The sequence below is a fragment of the Prinia subflava genome, chromosome 1, assembly GCF_021018805.1.
Source record: "Prinia subflava isolate CZ2003 ecotype Zambia chromosome 1, Cam_Psub_1.2, whole genome shotgun sequence".
NCBI classification, from domain to species: Eukaryota; Metazoa; Chordata; class Aves; order Passeriformes; family Cisticolidae; genus Prinia; species Prinia subflava.
In genome coordinates, this window is record NC_086247.1 from 100,907,515 (window position 1) to 100,920,636 (window position 13,122).

At 40.9% G+C, this 13,122-nt stretch overlaps 1 protein-coding gene across 3 annotated transcripts in view; it reads right to left on the reverse strand.

The window, feature by feature from the left end:
• Window positions 1-13,122, reverse strand: part of GLI3 (GLI family zinc finger 3) — a 210,656-nt gene that overhangs the window by 92,009 nt on the left and 105,525 nt on the right. For all 3 annotated transcript variants that reach the window (XM_063405347.1, XM_063405357.1, XM_063405337.1), the window contains exon 4: window positions 2,493-2,598. In XM_063405347.1, coding sequence (XP_063261417.1) covers window positions 2,493-2,598 — 106 coding nt within the window. The remainder of the gene's footprint in view (window positions 1-2,492; window positions 2,599-13,122) is intronic.

A 13,122-nucleotide genomic window follows, 5' to 3' on the forward strand; every position in this document is an offset into this window, starting at 1 on the left:
TCTGGAACATATTTCAAGGAGCTTGGATAACGAAAATCATGCCTTTTTTTAGATTTTATATTTAATTTATATTTCATACACACATTTGAGAGTACTACAAAGCTGAGGAGAAAACCACTCATACAATGAAGTCATTGTTGAAGCTGTAGGTAAACATTTGTTTCCTGACTGCTTTCTTGCCATTTTCTCTCAGAATTCTCAAATACCTTCTCAATTCAGTTCTTTCTCCTTACTTTTTAAATGGGTGCTAGGACTTAAACCTAGCAGTTCAGGTAATGGTTCCAAATGATCCCAGGTGATCCTAAGTGCTACTCACACCAGGCTGTGTAAAACTTGCAAGAAAACCACTGGGTGTCTACCTCACATGTATGTACATTAATGTATTTTCCTGAAAACTGCAAAAGCCAAACATGACATGACAAAACCCAACATCTACAAAGAATTTGAACTCCAAATGATTTTTTAAAGTTGCTTAATTGCCTATTTATATTTAATTACAACATCCATAACAGCTCCAAGGGTCCACTACAGCACATCATTACAAAGGTAACATAAACCAAATGAGCAAAAGAATCAACAGAAGTTAATAGGAAAAAATGGCCAATATCAAGGCAATTTTGAGTTTAAAGCTTGGGCTGGTATCAGAGTATATTTCTAAAGCAACTGCCTGCAGTCATCACATCTGGCTAAGACCTCCTTGCATCTGAAGGGCCCAGCTGAATCACCACTTAATCAGGGAGCAAGGGTGCATAGCACAGAGCAGGGCACCTTTCCATTGAAAGAGCATGATTTTTGGGGTCACAGGGTCAGATTTTTGAGTGCCAAACAAGGTATAAAATAAGTATTTCCAGCATCTGCTGGGGCTCTCACAGAAATTTTGGCACAGAGAGCTAGTCCTGATTTCCCACTGTCACCCAAAGCTGGTGGGTGGATGCCATGCCATGGACTGGGTTCATGGGACTGAGGCTCCAGCGAGGGCTAAGCTCAGCAAATGTGGTCAGGAAGGGTCCCATATGGCACAGACTTCCAGAAGCCTCTTCCAAGCTGGTAGGCAGTACTCATGTCTCAGATGATCGTCCTCTGCTGAGGCAGGTTAGATCTCCCTACTGCCCAATACAAAGAGAAAGTCAAATTCCCCACTAGCTTCAGAATGAATGGGATCATCTCCCCCAGCTCCCAAAAACATCCATCCATGCAGAATACTGACGGTACTATAAAATCTAGGATGACTCTGTAATGACCGTATGAGCCTGCCACCTTCAGCTTACAACAGTATTTGTAGATTGTGGTGTAAGTGGTGATGCATCTGAGGAACCCTGAGGAATACATCACAAATTTCTGTGCTCACTCTATAAATACCCACTTTTCCTCTAATGCCCAAGAAGACTGCAACACAGATTTATTACTTACCTCCAGGCAAATTTGCTCTGAAATTACAATTCAGTAATAGAAGACTGACCCAAAAAAAACTGTTAATAAAATATTGTGTGTGTACTTGGGCATGTAGTTAGGATTGTTAATATCAATTAATTCTGCTCACAGAGGAGGACTTGTTTTAAAACAACTTCATTTTTCTTCTGCATATATGTAATTACACAGCTGTAACTAATAGCCATAGAAAAGCAATCTGCCATCTAAACAACTAGCATTATTCTTCAAAGTATTACTTGTGCTTTTCTTCTTGTATTTTCTCAGTGTGAGAGGTGATTAGTAGATATGATTAAATGTATACATCAAGCCTTTCAGTGAAGTATCAAGCCCAGCTTTTCAGCTCCCTTTTAAATGGTATTTAGCAGTTTTCTGGACAAATCTACTGGTTTATTCTGCAATGCTGATATCCGTCTCCCCATACGGAATAAGATAAAATTTATTTCTACAGGATTTCACCACTACCATCCTTTTTTAATGCATGTTATCACTGGTATTCATTTCTTTTATCTTTGTGTAAACCATGTGCTCTATCACATTTGCCATTTTCTTTGGGTGACATTCCCATCAATCAACCGATTGCCTATATGTGCACACAACAGGGACTAAGAAAATTTACCAAAAATTTAATTATGCTTTGTAGCAGTCACTAGGGAAAAAAACCAACCTTTTGGTTGTTTTGTCAACAAACCTTTGGCATGAAAGGCAGTTTTAGCTATGAAGAATACCAAGCTTAATACATTAATACATTTAAATACATGTTTATCTGGCTGTATTTCACAGGGCTCAGCATTTTTTAATTCGGCCTTTATAGACTGACATAATACAGAATAAATGTCAGCAAAACACACAGGTAACCTTTGCCAGCTACCTAGCATAACAGAATTCCTCAAGCACCAGCAAGGGTTTTGCTTTATGAACAGATAACCTCAGTGCTTTCCAGAAGTAAACCTCTCACTCTGGCAAGACTGGAAAAGTGCTCCAGGTACATGGCTTCAAGCATTGCAAATGTTCATGTAGTTGTCCGTTCTTTCAGGAAGCAAGAGGGAACACTGAATACTCACACATGCAGAGGAGGAATGGGAGATGGTTCATAATGGTAGCGTCCCTCATGATGTCTCGCATCAATTGGTACAGGAGGGTGGAATGCTGGAAAAAGGTGAGGAGGATCTGAAAAAACAAGCGAGGTTCCCAGATCTGAGTATCTCCAATGATTCTTTAAAAACAACATTCATAAAGACAGAACAGATAGTGAAAAGCATGTGTTAGGAGTGCAACAACTTAGGGGGTCACAATCTCCTTCCCTGCTGCTGTCAGTCAGGTCTGTCTGCAAGGAGAATTTGGCCCACAGTGTTTGCATGAATATGTATTTACTAATTTTAATATTCTCTTTTTATTGCTTAAATGGAAAGAGGCATTAAAAAAGTCTTTAATAAATAATTATGTGCCCATATGCAAAGCATCAGATCAAAAGGACCATCATGGCTTTCACAAGCATTCCTGATTTATTTATTTTGTATTAAAACAAGGAAAAAATTCAACCCAGGACTGAAAGCCTAAGAAAAGAATACAATGCAATAAAAAAAAAATATCCTCAGAGATGTACGCATAGTCCCACAACAGAATGCCAAACTGAAATGACATGCTGAGAAATATAGGTAAAACTGGAGTAAATTAGACAATGATATTCAAAGGCAAATGCAACAGGGAAAAGGCCATACTGGAGATGTTTAAGTGCACCACACCAATGACTGAACCTGGAGGAATGTGTGTGAGGACAGAAGGACTCATTTCATACCCAGCTTCTAAAAAGGAAGAGTGCTTTCTTTGTCCCCATGACTGGAGACCCAGGGACTCATGGCTCCAGTAAGCTTCCCTGCTCTATCTCCTCCATGGCTTTCACAGGATGGGGAATTTTGCAGCTGTCAGAACTCGCTGTTCCCCGCTGTTTCTGGAGAGCCTCAGAGACAAGCTGACAAAAGGGGGGAATGCACCCCTGACACCCCCATGAGCTCTGCCCTGAGGATTCTTCAGGAACTGGCCCGCCCTCCCCACTGCTTCTGTACCTGGATTGCCTCCCAGCTTTGAGGGGCACAGTTCATACAGAGCACAGCTCTCCTCACCAGCACAGCGCTGCGATCTGTGCGCCTCAAAATGTTACACAGTGCTCACCCACTGTCTCCCCAATGCTCACAATTCCAACACGCGGCACGAAACAAACTGATCCTGCACAACCATTACCCAATTGCCACTTTGGGTGATGTCATGTGTTTATCTGACACCAAAGGCTGAGAAATACAGACATTAGGTCATGTCACAGGTTTAATAAAATTCTTCTGGAAAAAAAGAAAACTTCAATAGTGTACTGGCAGTAAAATTAATTCTACTCCAGTTTTGCCCACAATCTCCTGAAGGTATCTTTTCTTTTAGATTTCCCACCTTTCCTATTCAGCAAAATGTAAATCCCCTCTTAGAGTATATCATTTGTGAAAGCAGTTCCCTGGTCCCAACTAGAGATGGTTAAAAAAACAAAAGGATTTTTCCTCATCATGTTTTAAAAAGATGGGTTGCTTTATTATTGTATTTTGAAGTGAGAGAAGAATGAGAGGAACAAACCTCATTGCCCTGAGGGAATACACACAGGGGATGAAGGGAAAATAATTTCTAAGGAAATATTTTCAGTATTTCAAGAAAGCCTGGAAACATCTGATACAGAATGTCCAGTTACACGGCTTGATTTTGTGAAAGGCATCAGCATGTGATTTACCACAGCACATTTCAGCCATTTACTGACTTAGGCATCATAAATGAAAAATAATTGTGGCTTATGAGGTAAGCTGGAAGCTTAAACTCACAGTATTTTTAATTCTAGTTCTGCTACACCAACTGGACCTTGGCATGCAATCTGTTATGAGCTTCACTCCCCATGCCATGCACTCACTGTCTTCAGTGGAGGTAAAAGAATGGGTCAGAGATGTCATTGTCTGAGTGGAAGATGCTTGCTGCCACCTCCTGAAACACATTCTGTGGCAGACACCAAGGCAAAGGGGAAAAGGGACATGGGAAGCATGTTTTAGCATATTTCCCTGCCTGCCCTCTTCTCTGTTAAACTGGTATTTTACAGCAGCATAAGCCAAAAGGAGGAGGTTTCAAAGCAGATGTCTAGCATTTCACAATACAAAGTCCGCCACCATTTTTTCGGCAAAAAAGGGAGTCATTCACACCCTCATAAATGCACAGACAAATCCCTATGCATCTCCTTCAAAGACTGAGTCTAGAGAGTACAGGTAAGATCAGTGAGATTTTGCTACCCATATTCCTGTCAGACAGGATGTGGTTCACTTGGCCAAAACATGAAATCCCACTCTTGATGCCAAGCCTCCACACTGTCCCACCCTCACCCAGCCTGAGCATCTACCTATTAAAAGCAATTATTAATGGTAATTATGTAGCGAAACACCATTTGACCCTCCTCAATGTCTAATTTACTTTCTGCTGAGAAATGGAAATTTAGTATTAAACAACCCCAAAAAAGGTCTTTTTCTCTGAGGGACATATGCAGTGGAGAACATCAACAAGTTTTATTTATGCATGGGCTATAAATCTCCAGGAACATCTTTTTGAGTCCTCTCCCATTAAGCTCCTTTTGTATATCTTGGTTGCATCTTGTTTGTAGTTTCCATCTGGGAAACAGCCGTACTCCATCATGGCACAGGGAGCTGTCTCCATCAGCCCTGAGCCGTCCAGAGCAGAGCTGCATATCAAACCCCAACATAATTATCCATCTCACAGTTTATTATTTACACATGCACAATACAGCTGGTGAACATCATAACTCAAGTGTATGTGTAACAAGTTACTACACTGTAGCCATCTCTTGTTGCAACCCTTAAGAAAAACCACATGATGACTTTTCCAAAGTCAGGCTAAAACTGCTGAAGCAGAATAAAGTGCCACTAAACCTGGCTACCTCCTATTTATCATACAATTTCCTGACTGATGGTTCCACAAACCAGCTGCTAAGTGCTGTGTACTCTACTGTCAGCAGACTAACATGCTAAATGGGAGACAGGGAGAATAATGTACACAACTATAGAACTGGTGGAGTCAATTTTACAGATGGAAATCAAATCGTGCCGTGTTGGGTCAGCCCTCAGCACAAAAGTAGCTGGTAAATTCTACGTGCATGGGGGCGCAAGATCACTCCACTTTAAAAAGCACTCAATATTTATATGGGAAGACTCTGGGATCAGAGAGCTGCCAAAGCACCCATTGTCCAGGGCTTCATTTGGAATTCCCTTGAAATGGCATAAAATGTAATCAGTTGACATTCTGTATTTATACAGAAATATGTAATAAGTTTACAAAGCAGTAACTGAGGCTGCAGCCAGTTTCCCATTGACTTTTCATATCTCACCCAGTAACTATTTATATAACGGCACCATCAGATTATTAATGGTTCATTCTGCCACAATTATTGATACTACAGGTAAGTAAAAAACTGTGTGAGACTAGTCAGGCTAGAATTGAATCTGAACCTGTCTGACTCATGGTTGTTGGTGTGAGATGCTTTACCTATCTAAAAAAACAGGGGGAAAGCCCGGTTTCAAAGACAGGATAGCTGCTCTGACTGTGTTTTCATTAATTCATTTAAACCATGAGGGGAAAAACTCTTACCTTCAGCAAGGAGAAATTCCTCTCACCAAAACAAATTGACAAAATCGAACTTCCTATTCTGCTAAGGAAATTACTTATTACCTTCTTAAAAATTCTGGCTAAGATGCAACTTACACGGAGTATGCCAGGCAGTTTTCTTACAGACATCCAAATGCAACTGTGAATTCCTGAGCCAATGACATCCTTGCAGAGACTGATGTAACTGTACAGTACACAGACAGATGCTGGCTGTGTATTTGCAGCCCTCAGCTTCAACTCAACAGAAGTACCTGATTCTGTGCATAAACTCCACTGTTTTCAAGAACTTGTAAGGACATGCCAAAGCAATGGTAATATATTTGAAGACATTGCTCACACATTGCTGAGTTTGGTAGCTGTTGCTGCCTTCTGAATTCTCTGCTTCCTACTACTATAAGCTTCCTTCAGATGCTCTCTGGTGTCCTACACAGCCAGCTTTAAGCAATCTCCCTTAAGGGGTCTCCTTAAAACAAAGTGGGAGACAAAACTGTCTGTAATGCTACAAACTCATCAGTTTTATCACTGTGATACCTTCTGGAAAATATGTCAATTTATGCTGACTTTCTGTTGTGTAAAACCTGCCTTCTTATTTCTCCTTTAAGAATCATTCTTACCTTCTTAAAGAAGTGAATAGGATCATCTCTCTCCAATTACAATCATTACCATACAGGAAAAAAAATAAGAGATCTACTCTTGTTCTCTGAAAGCCGACAACCTAAGTCTCTGCTGCAGTATCAAGAGAAAGAAACTAGGAGAAAGGACAGGTATGTATGATCCTTGATGCTGAACAGCAAATCTGAATTGAAGTCTAATGAGATACAATTCACAGCAACGCATTTTGGAAAGGGGGATGATGCCAGCTGGCTGAAAGGTGCTGTACAACACCCTGAGATGACAGCAGAAGGGTTAAGCAGCTACGAAGCTTGCTGAAGTTCATGATAACTTTTCTGTACACTGTTGTCCCTCAAATCAGCCTCACTTAGGGGATCACTACATTTGGAAAGGTCAGCTGTGATGGTGATACTATAGAACACTCTGCCCTCAGCTAGCTGACTTGCTTAGGCACCTTGTGATTCCTGCCAAACGCTTGAGGGAGACGGCTGCTGAAATGATAGGCTGCATTTTTCAGCACATCAAGAAAACATTTGCTACCGAAGAAGATGCCTGTACTGGCTTGAACTCACCCAGTGGCCCCGATGTCTGCACCTGTGTCATGAGGTTAGGGCCAAGAAAACAGAGGTCCCAAGTCCACCACAGGAAGCCCTCATTATGCTTCAGCACATTTGTCCTTAGGACAAGCAGCTCACCAAATTACATTTCCGAGCTGAGCCAGGTGCAAACTTCTGTCTCAGATACAGCTTCACTTGAAGTGAAATCTCCTTCCTGCTTAAATCCATTACAGTCTTGATGCTGAACGATAGTACCAAGCTTTCACACCAGATGTAACAGATACAGTATGATGCAAAATATAGCCTCCCTGTTAATGTCTTTTCAATATGCAGAACAGTTTTGAAGAGTTTGCCAGCAAATTTCTACACTTCCTTTGGTTCACAAGCTGATCACCAGATGAGAATTTTCTAATATTCAGCTTTTCAGAGTCCCTAAGGGCACCACTGTTTCTTCGCGTACATTTGCTTCAACTGATCTGAACTTAATGGTATTGCCAGGTTTTATGGCAAGAATTAGGTTCTTAGTTGCCGAGCAAAGATCTTATTTTGGATTTCTGTCTAATTACAGCTTGCATTAGAGCTCAATAAGAGCACATGTTGTCTCTGAGGGTTTTTTTAGTTCTCTTTCAATAAGGAGTGATTTATGTTTTCTACGTCTGCTTATACAGAGGCTTTAATCAGGAAGAAAAAATGACTGAGCCACAGCTACACGTGAATGCATGCACTTAACTCTCTGCACTTTGAAGAATTTCCCTATGGTGACTGGGGCTGCTGCTTCAAGTGTGGCTGGTTGCCATCTGAAGCCCTGCTTGTTTGCAGGCTGATCCATTGCCATGCTACAGACAGTTATCTCAGGATGCTTTTCTGTGTGTCTGTGTGCGCGTGCACACACACACTCCCAAGGCAGAAACAATCATATTGGCATGGATGCAGCTAACTCACCCTCTGACTTCACAGAGAAGGGGATTCTAAATAGGAAAAAGGAAAGCCATGGCAAAGCTGGAAAAAGGGTCAAGTAAATGTATAAAGCCAAGAAACAGACAGAAGGAAATTACGGAAAAGAACTTTTAAGGGGCAAGTCTTCTCCATTCTAGTAGCACTAAATGTTAATTGTGGTAACATACAGTAGATGTAACACATTCAGAGAATATATAGTTTTCCACTGGCTCACTTCCCTTCCATGTGTCTCTGTGTGTATTAACAATGATCAAACTTCCCCTTTCTACCCTCTGCTGGTGTTCACAGAGCCTATGTACTGATCTTAAAACTAAACCACTGGAGTTCCAGGCCAAGCCTCACAAACCAGAGCAGAGCTCCAGATCTTGTTATGGCTGAAAAAACAACTTCTACGTTTGCAAAAACAAAACTTAAGACTTTGTAGCATCTTAGAGTCCTGTCATCCATTTTAATACTTTCAGTTTGTAGATCTAAACACCTTGTGGGAACATGTTTTATTGTTAGCAGTTCCGCGACAAACACTTGAGGGAGAAGCAGTTATCGTTGTGCTGGAATAAAAGTTGCTGGAACTGGTTTCATCAGCTGGCACTGAGAGGTGTTTTAGTATGCCAGATTTGCTGCAGGTATTGGCTAAATAACTGCTGGATTGATTTCAATTTGAACACTTTATTATTCTTTCCAGTCAGTGCAACTCTGCTGTCTAAGGAGCTGGACTGCCTTCTGGAATACTAACTAAACTTTCTCAAGTTCATTTAACAGACTCCAGTGCTTACTGCCATTTGTGCATCCATAAATAAAGAAAAAAAAAAAAAGTAGTAAGAGACAGACTCCAAGGGTAATAAATATATCGCATGTACAAAACAGCTTGAACAGAAAAGCCTCCAATTCTTTCAGAACATTATTTTTGATTCATCACAGTTCAGTGACTTGCAAATGACTGTTTCTACTGGGATGTATGAACTGGTAAGCAGAGAAAGAACTCCTTGTGCTACCCTGACCAAGCAGCCATGAACTTGCCTGGTGAGTGGGGTGGGAAAAGCAGTGCTGCCCCACAACCCTCTTGGGACATACTTTTTAGAGAGGGAAAGCCAAGCCACCCTGTCACCAGGCACCAGTTTGCCCAAGAACAAACAGCAGATTGGTGGAAATGCATCAGGAATATACTACGTTCCACCCAGGGATCACTAGCTGCTTCATCCTATAAGCAACCTTAAAAAACTTGCATGAAGAAGAGCACAACTGCATATACCTAGCACCTGTACATTGGCCCATGGTCTCAGGATAAGAGGATGATGAGCCTCACCATCCCGTTACTTAGAAGTATAATTGTTTCATCTAACACAGCTGGTTCTCGGTACAGCACAGCTCATCTTTTTCATAACCTCTGGATCATATGCAGCATTTCTTTAAAAACTTAATAATGTGGTTTCTGCAAGAAAATGACAAATTGCCCTCTGCCAGAAAGCTTACAAAAGAGATCCCTCCCTCTTCTACCTCCAAGGGGATGTACAGCAATAAAATAATTCAGTTTCTGCTTTGCAACACAATTGCCGACTTGCTGTTCCTGCCCCTAACTTCTGGTGCCACCACGTGTCAGTGCAGCCTTCACCACTTCAAAACCCATCCCTAATAATTATGAAAACCAAAATGAGCTACAATGTTTAACTCTCAAGAATCACAGACAAGTGGTTTTAGCCAGCTGCTCTGGAATGCTTCCCACCTTTTATTACACGTGAATGAAAGATCACATTCTCAGCATATCGTCTTCTGCAAGCAGCGAGTAACTAGATCCATAACCACAATATATACAGAAATAATTTGTACCTATCTACCTGTTCATATCCATTTCTGTAGCACACTGCAAATTCCAGAGGTTGAAGGTGAGCTACAAAGTGGAAACTCAGGAAATTAAAAGGTTACAAACAAAATAAATCCTGATGCACACTGGTGAGAACTTAAGAAGAAATCTCACACCAAGGCTTTCAACTCCAAAGAACTTCTAAGAAGTTTAATGTGGACTTCCTGAACAGCAGGAAGCGGCCACAGATCAGCTTGGCTATTCCCTAATGCTCAACACAGTTCAAAGAATGCATCTGAATGTCCTGATATCAGCTGGACACATTAACTTAGCAATGATATATATCTGTAAGATGCAAAGGTAAGCTGGGCTAAGGAAAAGCAACAGAAATCTAGAAACTGGTGGGGGGAGACTAGAAATACCCATGTATTGTTGCTGATTTGTTGTGTGAACAAATTAAGACAAGTTAGGTAATTCAACAAGCTTTGGTGACACTCTTAGAAGTTTGTAAGCAGCAGCGAGTCAGTCTGCAAACATTATTTGTTTAAACGATGGTTTGGAGATTTGTGTGCTCTTCTGTGTAGCAGAATCAAGTTTAAAAGCTATTTAAAAGTCCAAACCACAAACAGTCAGTATAGCACAGGGAAAATCACTGTAGCTAAACAGATTTTCAGCAGCTGAAGGTCCAGACCACAGTGTGAAAGACTTGGGAATAGGTTATACTTAGCAGCTTTGATGAGCACTTTATGGCATGATAGGAATCACAGAGGAGAACGTATAATTAGAATAGTTATGTCTATTTTTATATATTAAAACTCAGATTCTAAGGGCTGCACAATCAGATGAACACTGAGAGATTTCTTTCTTGCTGAGATTCTTGCTGAGACTTCTTGCTGTTCAACCTGCTTTTTTTAAATTTCATTCAAATATTCATCATTATTTAGCTTCTTTCTGTATCATCCTTAGCAATTACTCTCCTTCTGAGATGTTTACATTCTTCAAGCTCTTGCAGATGAGCAGGTAGTTACTACATGTGCTGTCAGGCTACTTGATAATATACATTTATTGCAACCTTTAATCTCTCTGTCCATATTCTAAATTAATCATGTTGACTTGTTTCTGCTTTCTGTGTTTCTTCCCACTTGGGTTGTCATCCCTGCAGTCTTGGGCATCAGGTTTTTATGTTTAGGATGATATTGCCATCCTAATGATGAGGAAGCCTTAGAAATGTGTAATAGAAATAACCTATTTCTGAAAATTTCCCTTTCCAGTAAGGCTATGTATTTCTTACACATAGTCTCAAAAACCATTACCTTTCATTTTTCCATGATGAGACAAGGTCTCATTTATTATGTCACAGTGACCTTACCTACCATGTCTAGGGGACTGCTGGTGAAACAGGCACTGCTCAAGTCAAATAAAGTCACCATAAACCAACTCTTGGTTATTACTTCTTGACATTTCTAAATACTTGACTTGAAGCTGTTTTCTTCCTTCATGTTCTCCCACCTTCCCTCAGCTTCTTAGAGAGTTCTTCCCCTGTATTTCATTTTTATGTTACTTTTTGTTTCAGATCATTACTGAAGACAGAAAGCACAGTAAGGTCCCTTTATTTGCCCTATTGACATTTACTCAAAGTGCTCACTGAGCCTATTTTTGAGATGTCATATTATCAATATCCCAATCAATCTTAGTTACTTTTGCAAGCCAAAATTTGAGGAAAATGTTTTTAACAAAAAGGGCCATAGTTAAATGATGTCACTTCCCTGGGCCTCAGCCTAGTCACTATTAACAGAAGGATAACCTTTCTGAGCCACTCTAAACCTCTTCAGTGAAAAGGTCCAATAAAAAGCTAAAATGACAGTATTTTATTAACTCCCCATTAGTTCTTCTAAAAATAGTGGCTCAATTGCCTGAAACTGCTCGTTCTTTTACTAATCTCTCTTGGCTTTTGTTAATGATCTCTTATTACGTTCATTTTTCTTTACAGACAACTTCTCTGTTTCCCACTAGCCAAACACAGGATGACAGTATCAGCTTTAGATATAGCTACACGGGGTTTTTTTTATTTTTAGGACTTTTGTTAGGATTTAGGATTCCCCAATTCCTCCTCCTCACCAAAGGGCATTCTCTCTATGGGAAAGTATGGAAGATCCTCAAAAAGTCTTATCAACACTTTCATCCTCTCCCTTGTTCTCTGCAGATGTATTGGCATAAACTTCTCTTGCTTTGGAAACTAAGTGCTGCTTACCCAAAGTGGCCAACCCCTTACATCAACCACTTAAAGCTGGCACTGCTGCGGAAAAACAGGAAGAAGGGCACGTATGTCTGAGCACACTTATTTAAAGCACAAATCAAAAATGGACAACCTGAGCTTAACTAATACTTATGGTCCTTATGCCCCATGAGGACAGCCCCAAGTCAGTAGTTTGTGTCCACATCAGAGATGCAGAGCAGGAGCACACAGCTGCAGAGGACACCTGGTTGCAGAACCAGCTGCACCATCTCCTGAAGTCTTCTGCCTGCACTGTGTCCTACTGACACCAGGATCATTGCCAGGACTCGTGGGTAGGTCCAGCTCCACCAGTGAGGAAAAGCACTCCTGCTAATGAGAGAAAATCAAAAAATGGAAGAACAGAGACCTGAACAGGCAGAAGCATAAAAATGCAGCAGTGGCAAAGCAGCCCATGGCATTAGCAAACATTTTTCTGCATAGGAACAACACAAAAGCGAAGTCTTCAGGGCAGTCTTCTTTCTGTCTCTACATCACCTGTCTACAGTGCCTATCGCAACAGGGCCTCACTCAGTCTCTGACTGAGCTTTCTGGCACTACCATAAATGAGTGTAACAGTATGGCTTTATCCAGCTTCTAATCCAGGCAGACCAGGAAAAAAGTTACACCATCTGCCTGTGTACAGCCACAATCTTCAGCTTGGTGACTGATGGACAAGACAGGAGAAAATGCAGAATTAAGTGAAACACAAACCCACAAATACGAGAGAAGAGGGACAGAACTGTTCTTCTGTCCACCCAAATAGGTAAGGGAGCACTGAGAGGGAGGCTGCTTTATATTCC